Source organism: Betta splendens, chromosome 13 (assembly GCF_900634795.4).
Source record: "Betta splendens chromosome 13, fBetSpl5.4, whole genome shotgun sequence".
In the NCBI taxonomy this organism is placed as follows: domain Eukaryota; kingdom Metazoa; phylum Chordata; class Actinopteri; order Anabantiformes; family Osphronemidae; genus Betta; species Betta splendens.
In genome coordinates, this window is record NC_040893.2 from 4,902,046 (window position 1) to 4,922,945 (window position 20,900).

Consider the following 20,900-nt stretch of genomic DNA (forward strand, 5'->3'; position numbering starts at 1 on the left):
TTGCTGGCCAGTCTTTGAGTTCATCAGCGGGGTTTGTTTTCAGTAAACACAGCTGGGGTCTGCTACTCGTGTGGGTGGTACAATCCTACTTGGAAGCCATGCAGGTGCATGCCTACACCCATGTATGCTGGTGCATGTGTGGCTCTCAGAGAAGCATCGCATGAAAAAAACAGGTTGGAAGAATGTTTGTTTGTGAGTGAGTGCTTTTCATTGTTCTGCACTGTGCATCACTGTGGGTGTGTGTTTATCCTATGCCTTTGGGCAAGAACACCAAGCAGGGGAGCGAGACAAGTTTGAACTGGACCCGGCCCCTCAGCAGCCCACTGCGAGCCGGCATGCGGCTGGAAGGGGACACGTGCACTGTACTGGAGATGGGAAAACTTTTTTGGGGGCACTTTGATCCAGAAATGGCCTCAAACACGCCTCCTGCAGCTCCTCAGCAGCCAGGAGCCTGTTTCATTCGATCCATTTGCCTGAAACATATGGTAAAACTGTGTGGTTTCTGTTGATGTCTGTGTTTTGAATGTGACATAATAAGTTGACACTGTTCAGGCCCATCAGCTGCGAGCTACGGGCGTTATTCAAACTGCCAGCGTCCTGAATGATCCCGGGAGTCTGAGCTCGTCCTTCTGTTTTCCATGAGCCAAGAGGATTAGGGGGTCTGTCGCTGGGTCGCCTCAAGGTGAGTGACAAAATCAGTACATCAGCATGTTTCATTCATGTTGTACCCGGTGGTAAGAGACCCACTGTTTAAGTAGATTCAAATTAAAAACAGGGGTATCGTGGGCAGATAAAGCAGCTGCCTGTTGTCCTGTACCTGAGGTCAGGCCTGAATTCTGGTCTATTGTCTTTAAGCCAGTAGAGAAACCCTCTTACGAATCTAGAGACAGTATTTACATTTTTCTTTCCGTTTATTTTATGTATTATAGTTTAAGATAATGTATAATGAATGCCATTTTTTAAATACACTTACTGTATGCTCAACTAGTAAGTGTCATTTAGTTGGATATATGACACATGTGGCTGCATATTTATTAGTGAAATACATGTAGCCACTGTATAGTACATATAGTATATATTGTTCACCCAATATGTGTAAGAGACATGATCTAGGCAAGGCATAAGAGAACTAAACAGAAACGACAATGGCGAAACAGGAATGGCTAGACAGAAAAAATCAGAGAGGAGCACCAATGCACGGCTTACAAGCACGGCACAGCGTGACTAACATGGGTGAAAACGTCCATCAACGTCAACGTTAGTGATGAAGGTAATGGAGGTAGAGCAGCGCGGGTTGACGATGACCCAGCACTGACGGAAGGGCTGAGAGTGTATCTGAAGGGAGGCAGAAGCGAAGGTCCAGGTGTGTGGACTTGTCCTGATTGCAGGGAGTTTACTGAGGGAGAGAGAGGAAGTGGGCGTGGCCTGAAGACGTGGTGTGGTGAGGGAGAAGGTGTGGCCTAGAACAGGAGAAACTGAAGGGCTAACGGCATACTGACGAGTACACGCCTCACATTTTTCTAAATATTCTATTATACCTTGTCATGTGACAACAACATTGTAGTTGAATGACACTTTGAAACAATGTAGTGACTCTACAGCTTGTATAACAGTGAACATTTGCTGCCCCCATAAAATAACTCATCTCAGACATTAATGTCTAAACCATGTTGTAATATTTCATGTTTAATAGTTTTTTTATTATTTAATTATATCGTTTATCAGTGCTATATTTTTTACAGATGTGTTGATGAATGGATTTATTTGCTGTATTCACCTGTAGTGAAGTTCTGGCTCCATCCATTCTTTGACCCACTGTCTGCTCAGAATGTACCAGCTGGGTTGAAAGGAAGCGAAAGGTGAGTGAACATGAGAGAACACCGAACTCTGACCTGAACAATCCAACTCTCAGCAGGAAACAGGAAATCATCTTTCCTCTCATATTTAGCTCTTTGTTTGTGTTGCCTTTCAAAATGTCTGCTTCTAGGAAAATAAAAAGAACCGTTGCCTCACAGTTTGAGTGACAAGTGTGGATTTCCAACAGCTGATTTGAATGTGGTAAGTCTGTAGGTCAGTGGAACCCTTTGTAAATGCACATGTACTAGAGAATGTTTATTTCTAGTTTGACCTTTTGGTGATTGCCTGATTTTCACAGCTGCATACTTGGAGCTCATTAAGCGCTGAGCCACAAAGTGGTGTTTATTCTTTTGAATGACGGACTGTAAATGTGAGATGTACTATAGAGTATGTGCTGAATCTGCTGCATTAATATGTGTAGAAATGCAATTTTATGTATTTGACATTTTGTTTGCCGTCTGCGCTACAGTTTGGGAGATGAAATGTATGCATCCATTTAGTGCGTAAAAACAAAAGCCCGTCTAATCAGCAGCCCTGATGAAGAACGGAATGCTGCTGTGAGGAGATTTACTTCTGTCAGATCTGCCAGAAAAGTGATTAATTGTGGTAAAATGGAGGAGGGGCGTCTGTGTGTGTCATTAGCCTCTTGACTGGAGCTTGGACCCCTCGTGGAGCGACGGCCTTCACAGCTGCTTCACACCCGAAGGACAGCGCGTCTCTGTTTTTGGGCCTCCTCAGCTGATTGCGCGTGTTGATTGGAGGCTTTGATCAGGACAAACCTGCCCCAAGGTGCTTCTCAGCAGCTAGAAGTCAAGTTTAGTGTGAGTTTTATTTTCTCTGTTTTACTTTTTGTTTCATGGGCTTTTGTCTTAGGGACACCTGTGGAAAAGATGATTACTCCGCTCCAACCAGGATGAGTCACCGGGACATTTGCCCCGGAGCAGATTTATGGCTCTGGGTTCACTCACTTTATGCTGCACTATATAGGATACCTGAGAGCATTTGCTGGATTCATTAGTTGCTGTCTTGTTCGTGTCACTTGTTTAGATTCTGCAAAGCAGGAGAGTGTTAAATGTTAAATGATCCTGTACTTGTATAACACTTTTTTTATGGCTGGTAACCAAATCGCATTCAACGCTGCATTCACATATTCACAAACACACAATTATACACTGGTGGCAGAACTTCTATCCTGCTTATGCTGACACCGGGGGCAACTTGGGTTCCAGTGTCTTGCCCAAGGACTCTTCGCCAATGACTTGGGGAAGCCAGGAATTGGACCACCGACCCTATGCTTGAAGGACACTTAATTGGTTGCAGCGGGTTACTCTGCATTTGACCCATCCCCTGGGGGATGGGACCACGTGGTAGCATCCAGGGACGTGGGACGCTCTGCTCCCCAGGCCCATGCTCTGCTTAATGAGCTACCAGGTCACTTCATGAGACACCAAGAAGGAGAGATAAAATGCGTTGAGTGTCTAAAACACAAACGCTTCATAGTGTTTCTGGAACAGTACATATCATCATGAAATGATGATATTTTGATATTTTACATTGATAGTTGGTAGATCTATACATTATGAGGCTCAGAGATGGAGTGATGACCCTTCCACAGATAATTGGCGCAGATGATAGATGGATGAATGGAAAAGGGGACGTTAAAAATAATCCTGTCTGTGTAAATGAGTTTTTTATCTCTGTAGGTGTGATTTATCATTGAAATGAAAGTCAACATATTCTCCTTAGACATAAATTGGTGGAAATCAACCATTAATAGTGTGACAGTTTAGGAATGCGTGAGTTTGTTTATTATCTTGAAAGCTCCTCGTCCCTGTATGATATTATAGCCTCAGAGACTTTCTACTGTGGTTGTTCGCTGAGGAACAGATCCACACACAGCACATGTGGCTATCACTTTGCAGAAAAGAGCTCTGATGCCCCTTTTCTCTGCCAGTATACTCACACTCTGGCCATCTCAGGATTTCTGGGGGGAAAATGTTGAACAATTACTCTCGGCATTTCTCCTCCAAACAACACGGATAAATACTGGAGAACAAGAACCATGCTGGAGGCCTTGTTGAGCCTGGGCAACACACACACACACACACACACACACACACACACACACACACACACACACACACACACACACACACACACACACACATACACATACAATACAACCACAGTGCGACAGCTGCACATTGGTACATAGCGTAGACTAAACCTTAAACCTACAAACAAGACAAAAAAAGATGGAAAACACAGAAACTAAAATAATCATATTGAACACATTGGCTTTGGATAGGATATGGAAGATATACACATAGCATAATAGGTATAATGTCAAAGAGCAGCAGTATCAGTAGCTTTGGTTACAGAAGCTTTATCCATATTAACGCAAACAGCTTTACTCTGTCCACCTTTGATGACATTTATTCTTATGTTAATAAGAAACGACTTCAAACCAGACGGGACAGAAGTCTAGGCAAAAAAAAAATAATCATTTAACCTACATGTATTGTTATGGAGAAGCATGTCACGCTGACTTTGAGTAATTTTTCTGCCTTTCCGTCTGACTCCAGGTCAAACGCTAAAGGATTAGCCGGCCTCTAATCCATGCAGGTGGTGGTGTGGCCGTGGGCGCCTCATGTTCACTGCGGCTACAATGCAGGTTTGGAGAATTGGAGCACGCCGCTGCTCTGGGGACCGTTTGACGCTAAATAAATAGACAAAATAAAAAAGCTGCCATAAGAAAGGGTCTATGGAAAAAGAGGCCATGGCTGTGTGATTGCACAGGGAGAGTGGGACTCTGAGATGAAAGGCGAAGGGAAAGTCACGCTAGGTGTGAGGGTTTTGGCTTTTCGTGGCGTCTCTGCTCTTAATTATCGTGTCTCCCCTTCCCGCCCATGAGCCGTCTCTCTTCCCAGCTCACCCACATTCGTCATCTCCTTTTCAGTTTTCTAATTGCTTGGTTTTAATTAAAGCCACACACATGACCGTGCAGAGCCAGTCAAAGGCTGCAGTCTGTTTCAAGACTGTCGTATCTACAGGTTGGGTCACTCTGCCTCTATGGACAGAACATGTCAAAGCTCATATGCAGCTGCATCCTGATGCAGATCTACCAACGATTTGGACTCACCAGTTACATTCTATCACTCCTCTTGAACAAATAGCTTTTACGGAAGTGTGTGGGGTCCTTGTCTTGTTGGAAGGTAAATGATGGTCCCACTAACGTCAGACCAGATGATGATAAATCCTTTATTCATCATACAGTATGTCACACACATTTAACCCATTCCCTGCGGGAGCAGTGGGCTCCCACACAGAAGCTGTGGAGCTAAGTGTTTTACTCAAGGGCACACCTGGTACCAGAAGCTGGGCCTGGAACCTGGACCTTCTGCTTCCCTAACCATGCGCTACCAATGGAGCTAAATTTGACTCATTCTAAATTACAAGTTTCTAGCATGTATTTGCATCAAGACTTGCTTTTGTTTACTTATATTTAATTGATGTTCACTTCAAATTTGCTATTTTATACAATTACAGCTTTTTATTAAAAAACAAAACACACCTTACCCTCATATAGGTCGCCGGTACGCCGGCGAGGCTAGGCCATCACAGGAGACATAATACTGTACAACACTCAGCACCTGGCAAATGAGAAAGGTGCCCAGAAGTAAAAAAAATAAGCAACTTCATATTTACACTGCTCCACAAACCTCCCATTAAAATCACCCACTGCTGAACGAGTTATGGCCCATTTTGGGCACAAACTGTCCTGCAACATTACACCGATGGTCAAAAGATGATACAAAATTTCATACAAACTAAAAGAAAATTAGCAACATACAGTAATAATTGAAACACAATAACAGGATTATATTTAGAAGGTCAAATACTTTTTTTGACACCTGACACCACTACACCTCCTCCACACGTCACAATGGGGAATGTTAAAAATACATTAATGTGACTAATCGTATGAATAATCAATAGATTCATTAACAAACACATAATCATTTAGCACCAACTACTTTCTTGTCAATTTCACTTTCATTACATCTCATTATATTCTCATATCACATGTCTGGTTTTGTTCCCCTGTGTCATTTCCTCCCCGATGGATCCATAACCGCTCAATTACTGCAGTGCTGTAGCCCTTCTCTCATTTTCTTAATGATACCACATTCCACATTTCGGAACATATTTCTCTTCATCTCACCTTTTAATTATGCAGCAGCGTTTTGGCTCCGTCTTCTAACGACGCAGTCAAGTGTCCTACCTGCGTCGTGCTAATTTAACTGGGTCTGTATCCTCTGCAGCGAGACAATTACAAATACGTCCCTACCTTTGATGTGCCTCTCGACTAAGTGGGTCAAGTCAGACGAGAGTATCTGTTAGTCAGACACCTACAAGCTGAGAAAAATCAAGCAATTCTGTATTTAAGGCAAGGCCACCATAAAAGTGATCACTTTACAGATACTTTACAGAGTTTACAGGAGCATTCATTTTAGGGGTTTCTCTCTGTGTTAAATACAGGGTAAACATGAAATCTTTTTTGTTCCTCGAGCCAGTGATTTCCTTCATGAAGTCGACTACATCATACAAAGAAAACGTATCACATTTCAGAATATTTTGCAAACTTGTTTTGTCTGACGAATATGAACAGCTCAAGGTTGAATTTTTGACCTTTCAGTTAATTTTATTTATGATTTCCATTGAACAGCGTGGATTCACATAATGAAATATTTTCTCTTGGTTTTCTTGATTTTCAAACCTTTTCTTCTTGTTAGCCATAAAGTTGATAGACAGCAAGAACCACCGTGTCCACCCCACAGTGTTCAAGCCACAACAAACTGTATCAGCCCTTACCAAAATCCATTCATATCACATCATCCATCATCATTATTGGGCAGTTCAACCATCCTGCCTGTGCTCTGTAGTAGCCTGTTGTTGTTCTTTTCTTTGTCCCCTGACGCCAGCCAGTCAAGGCAGATTGTAGAGGCCTCCTCTACCAGAGGCCTGGGAGCTCGAGGGTCCTTGCAGTATCTTAACTGCTCCTAGGACTGCACTCTTCTGGACAGAGATCTCAGAATTGAATTGAATCATCTCTGTGTGGTAAATGTGCTGTATGGTCAACTACTGTAGCTAGTTAGCAAAGCATAGAGCAAAGCCTGTCAAAGATAATCCAACATTAACATTACAGATGCTCACAAATGGATTTGTGAGCATCTGTAAAGTTCTGGTTGAGTCTTTAAATTAAGCAAACACCTATGATATAGGCATATTTTCCTAAAACGCATAAGCAAGCTCACATCTAAATGAGCCAACTAGAACACAGTACTCACATGAAAGCAATCTTCATCCACACCAGACATTTCAGCTTGTTTCTGCAATTACCAATTACTTCCAGCTCCAACAAAAGACCAAGAGGGAGTGATTCTCTCACTGAGGCTGCGTCGGGAATGGATGAGCCATCAAGCCAACAAATGCCAAAGGAGAAATATTATACTTCTGTTTTCACTCCACACTGGTTATAGAGCAAGCTGAAAGAAATTTGGACTCATAGCTCTGTTGCAAAATGATCATAGTGATTTTAGGAAGGGCCAGTATTATGTGTCCATACATTTTTTGCAGTGGGAATATTAGTAGTAGCAGAAATAGCATTTCTCATTTAAGATAATCTTCCAGTTTATCTTGCTGCTGGTTTATTTCAGTATTTTCTCATTTACGAACCACAGTGCATGAGATGATCCAACCATAATTACTTACCTTACAAAATGTCCATCCATGAACCCATGAATCCATCCATGAACCCATGAATCGATCCATCCATCCATCCATCCATCCATCCATCCATGAACCATGAATCGATCGATCCATCCATCCATCCATCCATGAACCATGAATCGATCGATCCATCGATCCATCGATCCATCGATCCATCCATCCATCCATCCATCGATCCATCCATCCATCCATCCATCCATCCATCCATCCATCCATCCATCCATCGATCCCTGGACAGGTCTTCTGTCCTTCAGAGGGCTATCACAATATGACCAACCATGCTCACTTAAACCTTTAGCGAAATTTAGAGTCTCAAATGAAGCTGACTGCGTGTGTTTGGGGGGAAGCCAGAGCACTGAAACAAAACCCTCTCCAACCGTAGCCGTGGGGAAACAGCGCTGACCCCCACAAAACGCCATCGCGTTTTGCTTTCAATTCCAGGTCAGGGTTGAATGCCATGCTAGCACCACCATCTGTTGGGCCACCGTTATAACAGCGCTGTTTTCTCTGCCAAACAGGCATCCTCACATGTACACACCCCAGAGGCTGCCGTGGGGAGGAACCATTTTAGGGTGAGAAACATGCCGCAGTCCAGACTAAAGGCCACATGTAGAAAGAAAGGTGCATTTACAAATTTAGCCAGCTGAAAGTAGACATAATTAGAATTTCAACTGCTATGCCCTGAAGACAGGACTGGAGTGGAACGTGACAGCACCACCTTTTTACTGCAGCTGCAGCTGCAAGATTCTTGGACTGGAGCCCAAACAAGAGACTGAATTCTAAATGTTTACATCTCACAATCCTTTTCACTGAATGGAAGTACTGTAGCACAGAAGCTTCGTTCTGAATGTTCTTTATGCAAAGACAATTCCAAAGCAGAATTGCCTCTATGCCGTAAACTGACAATGATATATTATGACATTGATCATGAACTGATTTCAGCCTGGAGGAGTTATTTCTGGACTCAAACTGAATACATGGACAAAATCAACCCCTCTCATCGTGGCTGCAAACACTGCAATGAGGCATTTTTTGATCTGGACTAATAATATTCTGTGCGTGTCAGTTTTGTGATGGACGTTTATGTGCATGTGAACAAGCTTATTAGAGAACCCACACCCCATCAGCTCCCGCAAATAGTTACAAATAGATACAGGGATGCCTCAATTTCTCCTGTTTATCATTTTACATCTCATTCAGTGCATTCAAACATGAACGTGGGAAACAGAAAATCACCCTCTACTGACTGTGGACTTGATCATTATTGATGAAGTTCACTTGGACGCTGGAAAAATCTACACATACGTCGTAGACCCTTTAAAATTGAAGCCATTCCTCACGTACAAGGCACCTTTTCCACCATAATAAAAATGTGGATTCAGTGTCACCCTGTAAATACTTAGTGTGATAAAACTGGTTGGAGCTTTATTTATTTTATTTTTGTGTACAGCATCTTCAAAGTGACAGGAATAACATGGTTGAGCAACCAAAGGGAGGGATTGATGTGAGTGATGTAAAAGAAAGCTGAAAAGCAAAAACATTTAGAGACGCCCAGTCAGAGAGTGAACGGGTCTATTTGAAGGATTTGGTGGAGCGTCAACCACCAGATGCCAGACCTGCTATTAATTTAAATATAATTACACGGCACTCTCATCCATGCATGTAACCACTTCTTCTGCGCTCATTTATCATGAAACAGAATTTTAAAAAAGAAGATTAAACTCCAAAACACTTGGATCTATTTTGATCACAGTGAGGTGAGTTTAGAGGAGAAAATAAAAAAAGAGAGAAATCAAAGTTACGTTTCTCTTTTAATAATAATAATATTCAGGGGAATGTATAGATTTCATTTGAAACTTTTTTTATCTTCAGTGCTTCTGAAAGACTTATTGAACTGCAGTGCGTTGCAGCTCAGCCTGAATGTTGTCTTGAAATTATTTTGTAGGAATCTTGAAATCTCTGTTCGTAGGACCCAGGTATTGTTTAGGCAATAAGATCTAATAAGGGGAGACAGATTGCAGAGTACAGCAAAGTCAACAACAGGAAACAGGGAGGTAAACGTTAAGTTTGCTGACAGAATCAATTCCTCGTTGTCACAAGTTAGGAGGAAAGAAAGGCAACGTCTTTACTTGCTCCACACAAGCAATCGCTGCAATAAACAGAGGCACACTGCAATGGTAGACATAAGAAGATATAGATTTTAATATCTTTATAAACATTTTTATACGGTTGTTCTCTGATGATAACTTACTGAACAACTGCAGAATAACAAAAAGATGAAGAAAAGTACAGGTAGAACGAGAGAAGAAGGAGGGTTGGGGGGGGGGGGGGGGGGGGGGGGGGGTTGGAGGAAGGATGCAGCAAATAAGAGGTTCTAAAAATATAACGTGAAAAATATGTAAATAAACAAAACCACCAGAAAATCAAAACTTGAAAGACTCCCCCTGGACAGGAGGAGTGCGAAACCCTGTTATCATCATCAATGTTACTGATACTGTTTTTCTCATAGTAATACAGTAAATGATTAATATGAGCACTGCAGGACGTCCTCTTGTCGCCATTGTCACTGGTACATGTCACATCATTGATACAACACCATCTTATCAGTAGATTTAAAGGAGGCACAAAAGCTCCAGAAGCACAGCGAGATGTCCAGTAATTGTCCACGTTGTGCGGCATCTCCCCCCCATGATACTTCAGAAGCTGTTGTCTCAGTCTGAGATTCCCACATTCCTTGACAATCACGTCAGTTAATTAAGAGGCATTTTTCTCTCTGTGTGATCCCTGTTGTTGCTCTTCCATGTTTTGTGAAATCTTTTTAATCATCACAAGTCACTTTAGGTACACACACTGTTTTTTTTTCTCTCGAGTCTTGTACTCGTTTGATTTTGAAGTCGTTATCAAAAAAAAACAAACAGGAAAGGCGTTCCTCATGTTCTCCATGAGAGAGGTACACCTTCACCGCCGAGGGGTGCGTTCGGCGCGACCTCATCGAGAATCTGAGAAAGCCCCATTTGACCCTTGACCTCTAAGGCTCCCGCGGCCCCTGCAGGGGCTCTGTCTGTAGGTCCGTTTTGTGTCTTGGAAAAAAAAAATAGAAACGGGAAAGAAAAAAGAACAACATCTGACACAAGATATAGACAAACACTTCAATATTCACAGCTTGATCTCCCAGAGACACACACTGGTTCCTAAGCAAATCAATGAAGCGCATGGCAGTCCTTGTTATCCCAAAACAATTAGCAGCTTAATATTTCGTTGCACAGAAGGAGAGGGGGGGGGGCGTAAATGAAGCAGATTGTGTACTTTGATGTAATACCAACATGGAATGGAATGAAACAGGCCGAGGGTTTGGTGCAATACCTGAAGAAAGCCAGCATTGTGAAGGAGGCTGCTGTTACAATTGGTTACGGCTTCACGCGACGTATGGGCCGACTGGTTGCTGTGTTTATGGCCTTAAAACGTGTGGCTATAAAGTTCCATCCTGTGGTAAGAACAGCACGTTGTGGGATACAAGCTTATTAGGCCGCGTTCAAATCCTAAAAGAAACACAGACTGTACACGCAGTTGTTAGAACCTGGCTTCTTTAGCAAAGCAACATGAAGAGCAGATCTGTCCGAAAACATGAGAGCAAAACACCGCGCTACCTTCTTGAAATGAAATAGAAATTTAAATAAATTCATTAAATTAATTTAAAAGAAGCTGAACGGAGCACTTGGACGCCTGTCTGTCTGTCTGTCTGAGTTCACTAGCTCACGGATTTCACCCTCATTTCTTAGTCTTACCAAAATGTGCTTGCCTGTGCTCCAGTTGTGTGGAAACAGTAGTTAAAAAAATATAGATCGAAAATATACCAAGTTACATAAAGATGAAGCCGTACTGGCTTAAGTGGCAGTGCAAGCTAGGTCTCAATCCTCCAATCATCATTCCCAGTCCCTCCGAAGTTTGTACTGCTAGTCGTTTGTTGCCGTAGATGTTTGATGCTTTTGATGCCTGTTGAACAGTAAAAGTCTGAACAGTAAAGCTCCGTACACAACGTTTACACATATAATCAAACCCACTCACACACACACGCTCACACACATACATAAAAGACACACAGGCCTTGTAGTGCAGGAGCAAAAGAGGGTCCGAGGGCTGTGTTTGTGTGTGATTAGCGTTTGCCGAACCCTCCGAGGGTCAACGAAGGATGTAGTCAATATCGGTTGTTATCAAGGCCACAAAGATGGCGTAGACGTGTAGTAAGGGCTGGGATAAGGTCGCCCTGTTGTTGGCTTGCTGGACCCCGCTAGGGGGGCGAACAGTGGTCCGGGGAGTGCACTTGTGCTTCCTCCGCGTGACGGTGCCATCTGGGGATGTGTGGTCATGTTTCCCCCCGTCTGTGAAATCCGGGGAGGAGTCCTCCTTGTCTGCCATGACCTCCTTGGAGTGGTACGCCTCATTGTCACCCTTCCCCTTGCTCGCCCTATCGCGGGGCTTCGTGCAGTTTCGAGGGCGGCCCGGCCTCGACGTGTGCACCACGTGGTTCTGCCCTCCAGAGCCCACCGCCACACCGCGGTTCATGGACGGATTCACCGTGCCAGACAAATTGTTAGTCTGAGCTCTGGACTCGGAACTCGGAGCCGTTGGCGAACAGTTGGGGAAGTCCTTCTTGCGCAGGTCCTTCATTTCTTTCCCAATCACGTCGGCTGGCGTCACGCAAAGCACGGCGGACGTGGACCCTCGGAAGCGTTTCAACCATTCCCATAGCGACAGGGCCTTGCAGTCACAGGACCACGGGTTGTCGTTGAGACGCAGGTATTCCAGGGCGGGCAGCATGTCCAGGCACTGTCCGGACAGCTGGACCAGTGTGTTGTTGAACAAGTAGAGGGTGGTGAGGCGTTTCAGGTCGTGGAAGGCCAGGGGGTCGACCCACTCGATTTGGTTCTGGTGCAACAGCAGTCGATCCAAGGCTCTTAGGCCTCTGAAGGTGTTTTGGTTTAGACTCCACAGGCGGTTCCCGTGCAGGAACAGGTGGCTCAGGTTGTGGAGGTCCATAAACGTGTCATCCTGCAAGAACTTCAGATGATTGTCCTGAGGAGATACAGAAATGACATGACATGATTACATTCCAAGGTAATGATGCCGTAACGGTTCTGAAAAAAAAAAAATTTACACAATCAGCAAATATCTGCCCGGAATTGCTCCATCTTGGTCTTCAGTTGATGCAGGGACCTGTGTATTCAGGAAAAGTTCAGGCTGGACATTATGTTGTAATACCATAAGATTAATGTGCCTGTAACAGATTTACAGCAGCAGCCTCTTGTCTGGCTTTGGCTCCGCGTGTTGTGTTGAAAACAGTGTTTCATTACAAGCCCTAACAGACTCTTTGTCAAGCCCTCTGGCCTAAGTGACAGCTGGGATAGGCTCCAGCATCCTCCCCTGACAAGATGATAGATGGATGGTTAATTAAAAAAAAAAAAAAAACTAGAAGAGCCTTGTGCACTCGTGTACCTGCAAGTAGAGATACTGTAGGTTTCTGAGGCCTTGGAAGATGTTATTAGGAAGGGAACTGAGTCCACAGCGGTATAAGTGTAACGCGTTGAGTCGCGTCAGTCCGTGAAAGGTGTCTTCGGCCAAGGAGCGCAGGTGGCGGTTGTCCCCCAGATCCAGCTCCTCCAGCAGAGCGAAGCCGTGGAAGGTGGAGGGCTCGATGTACGTGATGTTGTTGGAGTAGATCCACAGGGTCACCGTGTTGGCGCTGAAGTGGCCCCGGAGTAGGCGGTGGATCTTGTTGTTCTGCAGGAAGATGCGCTCGCTGTCGGGGGGGATCCCCTCCGGCACCGACATGAAGTTGTGCGCCTGGCAGGTGACGGTGCTGGGAGCCGTGTAGCAGATACAGTGACGAGGGCAGGACCAGGAGAACTCGAGCCCGCAGAGCACCAGCAGGAACTCCAGCCCACAGCCTGCAGTGAACGCACACACACACACACACACACACACACACACACACACACACACACACACACACACACACACACACACACACACACAGGAGGGATGAGAAAGATACAGCGCAGACATAAATCACACATACGTATACATGCTTGTAGTAATCTACTGGGAGGCGCGATCTGATTGGTGACACGAGAGCTGACTTAATCGAAGCCTCATCTAAACTGAGCACAACTCACGACCCATCACGAAACCATCTGACAACCCCCGGCCGACGCCTCCTCGGTTTGTTATTCACACCACCAGGCCTGATTCTCTGACTCTGTGACTCCAATCGATGTGCCTCTGTTACCTCACCCTCTAATCCTCCGTCTTTTACGGTGGAAATTCAGCAGCCACCATCACTCACCACCAGGACGCGGGCCCGTGTTTTGTGCGCTTTCTCGCCAAACCGCGGCTAAGCTGTGACATTCAGCGTCTGACTCCAGTGACCTTTAACAGTAATTCTTTGTGTCTAGCTGCAGGGCCGGAGCACGTCACCTGAACAGAACCAGGCTCTCTCGGGCACGGATCCAATCCTATCCGTTAAACCCCGGCCACGGGGCGACGATGGAGACCGCAGCCGTCCTCCTAAACCGGAAACGTACGCGCTAAATGAGGCGATTCTTCACGCTTGAACGCGGTCAAAGGGCTGGACGCGTTTCATGTGCGCCGGTACGCAGGTGGATTTGGCGACAATAAGGGCACTTCACAACAGGAGACCTCGGCATTATCGAACAGTGTTATTTTAATTCCATGTCTCGTGTCAAACGCATGGATTTTCAGTTCTGACTGTATCGAGCTCCGTCACAGTCGAGACCAAACAAGCCTGTTTCGCCGTTTTCTCACTCTGTCGCTGTTCTTATCTCAATCTTTCTCACCATTTCTGTGAATCCGTATCAAACATGGCACCTAGTGACTGCGTAAACAGGTGAAAACGCTTCCCATTACTCCCGGGAAACGACTGGTGTGTTATTTATCATCGAAATAGCCAAGACAACGCAGCGGATTTTCCAGCTGTTCTTCAAAGACAATTTGCAGGAGGAGCCACGCAGCGTGTTCCTGAGATGCAACCTCGCAGCCAATTAATTTAACATTGGTTCATGTAGCATCACAGTATTGACCAAAGCGAGCGCGCGCGCACCCTCGCTCTTCTCCTTTGCAGTTACATTCGTTTGGAGATGAAATGATACCCGCTTCAGTCACCTGCCTCAGCGGGAACCGATCCAAGAGATTCCATTATTCATCGAACTGATCTTGCTCTCACTCCAGTAATTAAATTTTTTCGAGCCCTTAAACTATTTCCATTAACACTTCATTCCATGCATGTCTTCAATGGAATTTGTAACAGGAAAATGATCTGAGCCGGCGAGAGACAGACGGCGATAAGCGTGATGCGCGCGGGGGGAGGCCGACGGAGATGCCGCTCAGATAGCGAGTTAGTTGAAATCGGTGATGCGCTGATTGTGCACATAACGCATACTGTACGCACGCGCTCGTTCTCATCAGGACTTAGTGGTATTTCTATGCTGAATAATTAGTATTTTAACGGTTTCACTGATTGGCTAAAAAAAGGACAACATCTTCACACTTCTCTCCCCCGTGACCCAAATCTTTTCACTGAATCCCAGACGAGCACTTTAGATGTAAACCTGTAATGCAGCTGCTGTTTAGACGCCGGAAATATCCTCTCCCTCGTGAACGCAGACTGAGTGACGGGGGAGAAGCCTCCACCCTTTGCTTTGTTCCCACCGCACTGACGCCGCGTGTTTACTCATTTGCACCTGCAACATTCCGGCTCCCTTGAAGCCCTTAACACCTGTCAGCGCACTGATCTCAGCACCGCGCATATTCTCACCTTGAGTACAGCTGCTAAGTCCCCGAGCGGATGCATTCGCGGGACGCGCGCGCGCGTCTTTTACATTTGCGCGCGGCGCGTTTGGCCTCTGTGGGCGCACAAAGGCGCGCGTGTGCGCGCGCTAGCGCGTCGGGTTCACTAATGAATGAGAGAGATCATGTCAGTGTGACGAGCGCTAGTGTTAACTGGCTGAATGAGGCCTGTTTACAGAGCTTTGAATAGGGGAGGCAGGTTTTCAGCACTGAGATAAAATAAACAGCGTGTAAATGCTTTTCCTAAATGAAAACGCGGGACGGCAATGTGTGCTGCGGCAGCATTGTGCGCCTACACAATGAGCCATTCAGCTCTAATTGTACTATAAAAATAGCCCTGGACACTATGGAGCATACATACGCCAATAGAATCTAATGGAATCTATTAAGCTGAATAAATAAGGAGGCTCTGAAAGAACGATAATGCGTTTTGGAAAAGGGGGAAACTGTGCAGTTATTTCTGGTGGAAGTCACTGTTGTTTATTAACACTCTCGTCATGTGTCTCTCACCTAGAAGTCTCTCTCCATCCAGCTTCTCATCAACCTCTTGGTTACTGTTAATACATGCTATTGATAGCTTTTGAGAAAAAAGGATGCCATTCATAGCTTTTTATAGCGAGAATGACAGCTGACCCCGTGACCCCATCAGCACTCGGCCGTACTTCTTTCTATAGAGGTGTAGAAATAAAAACGGCACAAATATATGAATAAAAGCAGAATGGTGCAGGTCCCCTGATAGACAATGGGAAGGGACTGTGCAGAATATCAATGGAAATAGTTCACTCCAGATTTGCCCTCATGAATAACACATCTCTGCTAATAGGAGGGAAAACGCTACGTCTGTAGAGCTGCGTGACTCTGCCCAACATTACACTGGACAAACTCAATTTCCTGTGTCTCTCCAAAGACCTTGATAAGATCCGAGGTGTTCTCGCCATTATTGGCTGCTTCTAAACAATGCCTCGACACACCACGTGCTTACAGTCGTGTGCATGCACACTGTGGATAATAATTAGATTATCGAGGGAATGGCTCCATTTTTTTGGAGAACGGAATCTTAAAACACGGTTCCTGGTTACTATCCACTCTGCAAACACATTTAAATCTTCACACATGCTTCTAAGCACTTTTGCATTGTTATTTGAAGTCGGCGTTGTGGGTCTTGGGTGGGTGTTGGACCATACGCTTTGTTACAGTAACATCAGGGTTTGGTTGCGTTTCGGTGCAAAGACAAGTAGGTTGGAGTAAAAAGAGTAGCATGAAATATTCAGGGCTGTGTTAATTGAAAACATTAAAAATTTAAAATTATCTTCACACTGTTGGTGTTACAGCGCACTGTGTCTCCTGATGTACGATCGCTGAGCGAGACGTGCAAGTTATTATCGTGGTTGGCTGACAATCCCCTTTTTTAAGGCCCTTACAATCAAATCCTTGTTCCGTGCAATAAAAATATTCTAACGTGTATCTGAAACAAATAAAAGGCTTCTGCAGTTTTAATCCAGTTAATCAAATCGACACACAGCCGAGTCTGCAAACAGCAGGAGAATAAGTCATTTTATTCTATACATGGCTAACTTATATATTTATTATACTGTAAATGAATGATGATGATCATCATGATGATGAATGAATCATTTGGAATGCTGAAGTCTTACAGTACAGTCTGATTAGATAAACACAGATGGAGCTGTAGAATTTTGTCCATCATTAGGCACAATTTGAAATGATTTCTGATGATAAGTGCTGCAGCCAAAAAAAGTTTCACTGAACAAAAAATGTAATGTATGTAATATATATGATTGATTTCACAGTGAAGTGAACAAAGCTGTGAACAGAGCATCGACTTGTGCCTTAGTTTGAGTGAAGGAACAAGCTTGGAACAAAAGCGCAAATGCTTCTGCGGAAAAAAAAGCTGCAATGACACAAAACAAATGTATTCACTCAAACTGTTTCTCATTTCCATGTTTAAAGAATGTTTCTGTTGACGTGTTTAAACCACAGATTACTGCCATTATTCGCTGACTGAACAGCAAACCCGCACGTGAACGCCCGCGCCGCCAGCGCCGCCTCCCTCGGCCTGGGAATATTTATTTTGGTTTCATTTTACAGGCTTCTGCAGAAAGTTATAGATTCTGACTGGTTTGCCATTCTCCGGCCTCGCTGCGGGCGATATTGCCTCATAACGTCGCCTGACTGTTCTTCTAGTGAGCGAAAGGGCAATGAGAGCAAACAATCACAACGCTGGGATGTCTGAGAAATGCAGCAGAATAGCAATATTTCAGAAACAGAAGTCTTTTTATGATGATATTATTCCACTGCAGATGCATCAGCGAATGGAGGCGTTGCAAACAACCGTGTGTGTTCTGTTGTACTGCGGCTCCTATTTCATAGTAGCAAATAAATTAGACTAGTCTAATTCTTACATTTGGTGGCTTTACCACACATATCAACGTTGGTTCCTTCTTTATGCATGCTTTTGTGATCAATATGCTGCATTTTATTAGAGGACTCAGTGGACTTTTCTTATCCCGTCCTCTCATAAAATAAGTAATTTGTTCCTAAACACATTCAACTTTCGAAAATCCCTGCTGAAAACATCAAAGGTCTGTGTGTTGTTAGATTCTCGGGGCGGGGCAATGAAACCACTGGATCCACTGAACAGAAGGGAAAAACAATGAAATCCTAACAGCAGAAAAGAGAGCGGAGGAAGTTTAGTGAGTTCTGGGATGGAGTTGATTTTATTCGTCACGTCTGAAACTGTATCATTCTACTCTTGCAGATTTGCAGCCTGTCATTTATTGTGTACTTTTGCACAATAAACTGCTGGCACTCGGTGTGATCTCATCCCTTCCTCATAAATTAGGACTAAATTATTCTGTCAGTTTGGCTCCACGTCTCTGATGACCTCCCGGCCGCGGCAGAAGGACGGTGAAGAGCAGAGAGTGCGGCGGGAGGACTGGAGCCCGGTGGTTCCAGCAGGTTGGCAAACTGTGTGCCAACTTACGTCAGACTTAATGGACCAGCATGTTTCCCACATTATTGATGTTTATGTCTGCTAAGTGCTATTTGATGGCTGTTTGATATTGTAACCAGCAGTGGCTGGTCAATGAGCAGCCCTGTAGATAAATCTCTTTAGATCCCCTGTGAAAAAAAGAGGAAATAAAAGATGAAAAAAAATGAAAAAATGCAGAAATAAAAGAAAAACCAGGATATCAGGAAGCCAGTTGTTTTAATATTTAATAAAGTTAGAAAAACAGTTAGATAAACTCAGACTAAGTGACTGTATTGATGAGATTCCATCCGTGTAGTACTTCTGCTGACTGCTTGCATCCTGGACATAGACGGTACCGAACCCTTTGTCTTTAGCTTTAGCACAGCGTGACGCTTTGTTCAGATCCCGGCCTGTTCTGCCCTGCTGCTCCCTCTCACTCCGGCCATGCTCCCTTGCGTCAGCCACGAGACCACTGGGCCGCATAAATAACAAGTCTGTCATTCAAAGCACTAATGAAACAGCCAGCTGAGGTCCTTAAGCTGTTACCTACCATGCAGCTCTGCATTGTATCACACAGCCTGATCCCAACCTGTAAAGGCTGTGGGTGTGGTGTGAGCTGTCTTCATACATGGGTGGACAATGACTATAATTGTTATATATTGTAGGTACGACGCTTACATGCAGTTAAGCAGATATTGCACAAGCGTTTCCTCAGTTCTTCCTCAGATTTTCTATAAAAGCATCAAGCAAACGAGAAGTTAAAGATGAAAACGGCAGGGATGAGGTAAGTGGCAGTGTCTCTCTCAGGGTGATGGATCAGACGACCTAAAAATAACTCCTCCGTACGCGAGCAGCATCTTTATTTTGCGGGAAGTGCGCGGAAGATTAAAGCTCATTTATTGCCTGAACCGAAAGAAGCCGAGGCAGAGAGGTGGATGACTGAGGAGCCACAGATGTTTAATATCTGCATTTTAATAAATGGGCTTTATGGATTTCTACCAGGCGCTAATTCCACCTTTTTTTACATTTGGGGAAGATCTGTGCCCATCTGGTCTTTTTACCCCTGACACCTCACACCGTTTTGTTGCACACTGATAGATGACAGCACACACACACACACACACACACACACACACACACACACACACACACACACACACACACACACACACACACACACACACACACACACACACACACACACACACACACAGATGAAGTACACGCACCTTCCATGCAAAGACGTACACAGCAAACCCTGCTGTTGGGGGCGACGCTGCTGTATCAACCACCGCCTCCAGTAATTCATCACGAAAGCACAAAGCCAAATGATTCAAATACATTACACTCCCTGGTGTGATACTGCGCCACACTGGCCAAAGCAAACTGATGGTTCTTCCAAACCTATATAAATCATCCAAAGTGTGTCCGTATAGAGCAGTGTATAGCTCATATACCGGAGTTTCAACGAAATGATAGAAATCATTTATAATCCAATTCCTCTCAGTGGAGTGTTTCGTAATTTTCTCTCATGGTTGATGGTCTGCAGCCCTCGCGTGTTTAAAATAGCGCAGGGACGTTAACTCTTTAGATGCTGGCAAATCTTTTCCATGTAGTAAACAAAGAAATTTTTGTGGCCATGCCGCATCATTTAATGTTCACTCACCTGATAGACACCCCATGACCTTATGTGGCCTTTGGGGTTTAGACCTTTTCCTCATTTTGACAGAACAAGGGCTCACACCACACCCACAGCCTTTACGGGTTAAGTAAGTCTAGTAGAAGTGAAGGAACAAAACTCTCAATTCTAAATTGACTGTGAGTTAACAAACCAACTTGGAAATTATATAATTACCAACTTATTGGTGATGTTTATCATGTCTGTGATCGTAAAGGGCCACAAAGACTAAATACCCAACTCAGTAACTGAAAGAAACATTTTAATTGATAAATGAAAGTAGCAGTAGTGTATTCCCACATTTAAAACACCATGCTAGCAGTAAATGTAGATTTACTTTGGTGCAAACAAATCTGTTTTTTCCTTTTCCACGTTCTTGATGTCTGAGTAAAGTGTGCCACGCTCAGTTTCTTACTCTCAGGCTGGACGGTTGTCAGACTCATTCAGTCGCTGTGTCTTGTTCAATCATGCGCGCGTGCGTCAATGACAGGGTGCAGCACGGCCAATCATCGCGAGGCTCCGTCAGAGTGACAGCTGAGCGGCCGGTGATGCCGCGTGACAGCGAGCAGACGGAAGAAGATACTCAGGAGTGAGTTGTGCTTTTATGAGTCGGCTCATACAAAGCCAGAAAGATGAGTTCACTTATGGAAACATGGATGCTTTGATACGGCGGTTACTCTGTGAACCACAGGGCCTGAACATGAAATCTAAGCAAGA

The 20,900-nt window shown here is 44.4% G+C and overlaps 1 protein-coding gene and 1 long non-coding RNA gene across 3 annotated transcripts in view; one reads left to right on the top strand and one right to left on the bottom strand.

Annotated features, from left to right (window-relative positions):
• Positions 1 to 1,721: 1,721 nt before the first annotated feature.
• LOC129605024 (uncharacterized) lies at positions 1,722 to 3,878 on the top strand. 2 transcript variants are annotated; one of them, XR_008696491.1, is made up of 4 exons: positions 1,722 to 1,859; positions 1,988 to 2,058; positions 2,500 to 2,646; positions 2,731 to 3,878. It is a non-coding gene; the product is annotated as an uncharacterized LOC129605024 (long non-coding RNA). The 2 variants fall into 2 exon arrangements; XR_008696490.1 differs by lacking the exon at positions 1,722 to 1,859 and having other exon boundaries at positions 1,887 to 2,058.
• Positions 3,879 to 9,827: 5,949 nt separating this feature from the next.
• The window catches only part of rtn4rl1b (reticulon 4 receptor-like 1b), a 105,954-nt gene continuing 94,881 nt past the window's right edge, over positions 9,828 to 20,900 (bottom strand). The window contains exons 2-3 of the mRNA XM_029170238.3: positions 13,144 to 13,595; positions 9,828 to 12,723 (exon numbers count right to left, since the gene is read on the bottom strand). Of these exons, the coding sequence (XP_029026071.1) occupies positions 11,830 to 12,723; positions 13,144 to 13,595 (1,346 nt within the window). The 3' untranslated portion in view covers positions 9,828 to 11,829. The remainder of the gene's footprint in view (positions 12,724 to 13,143; positions 13,596 to 20,900) is intronic.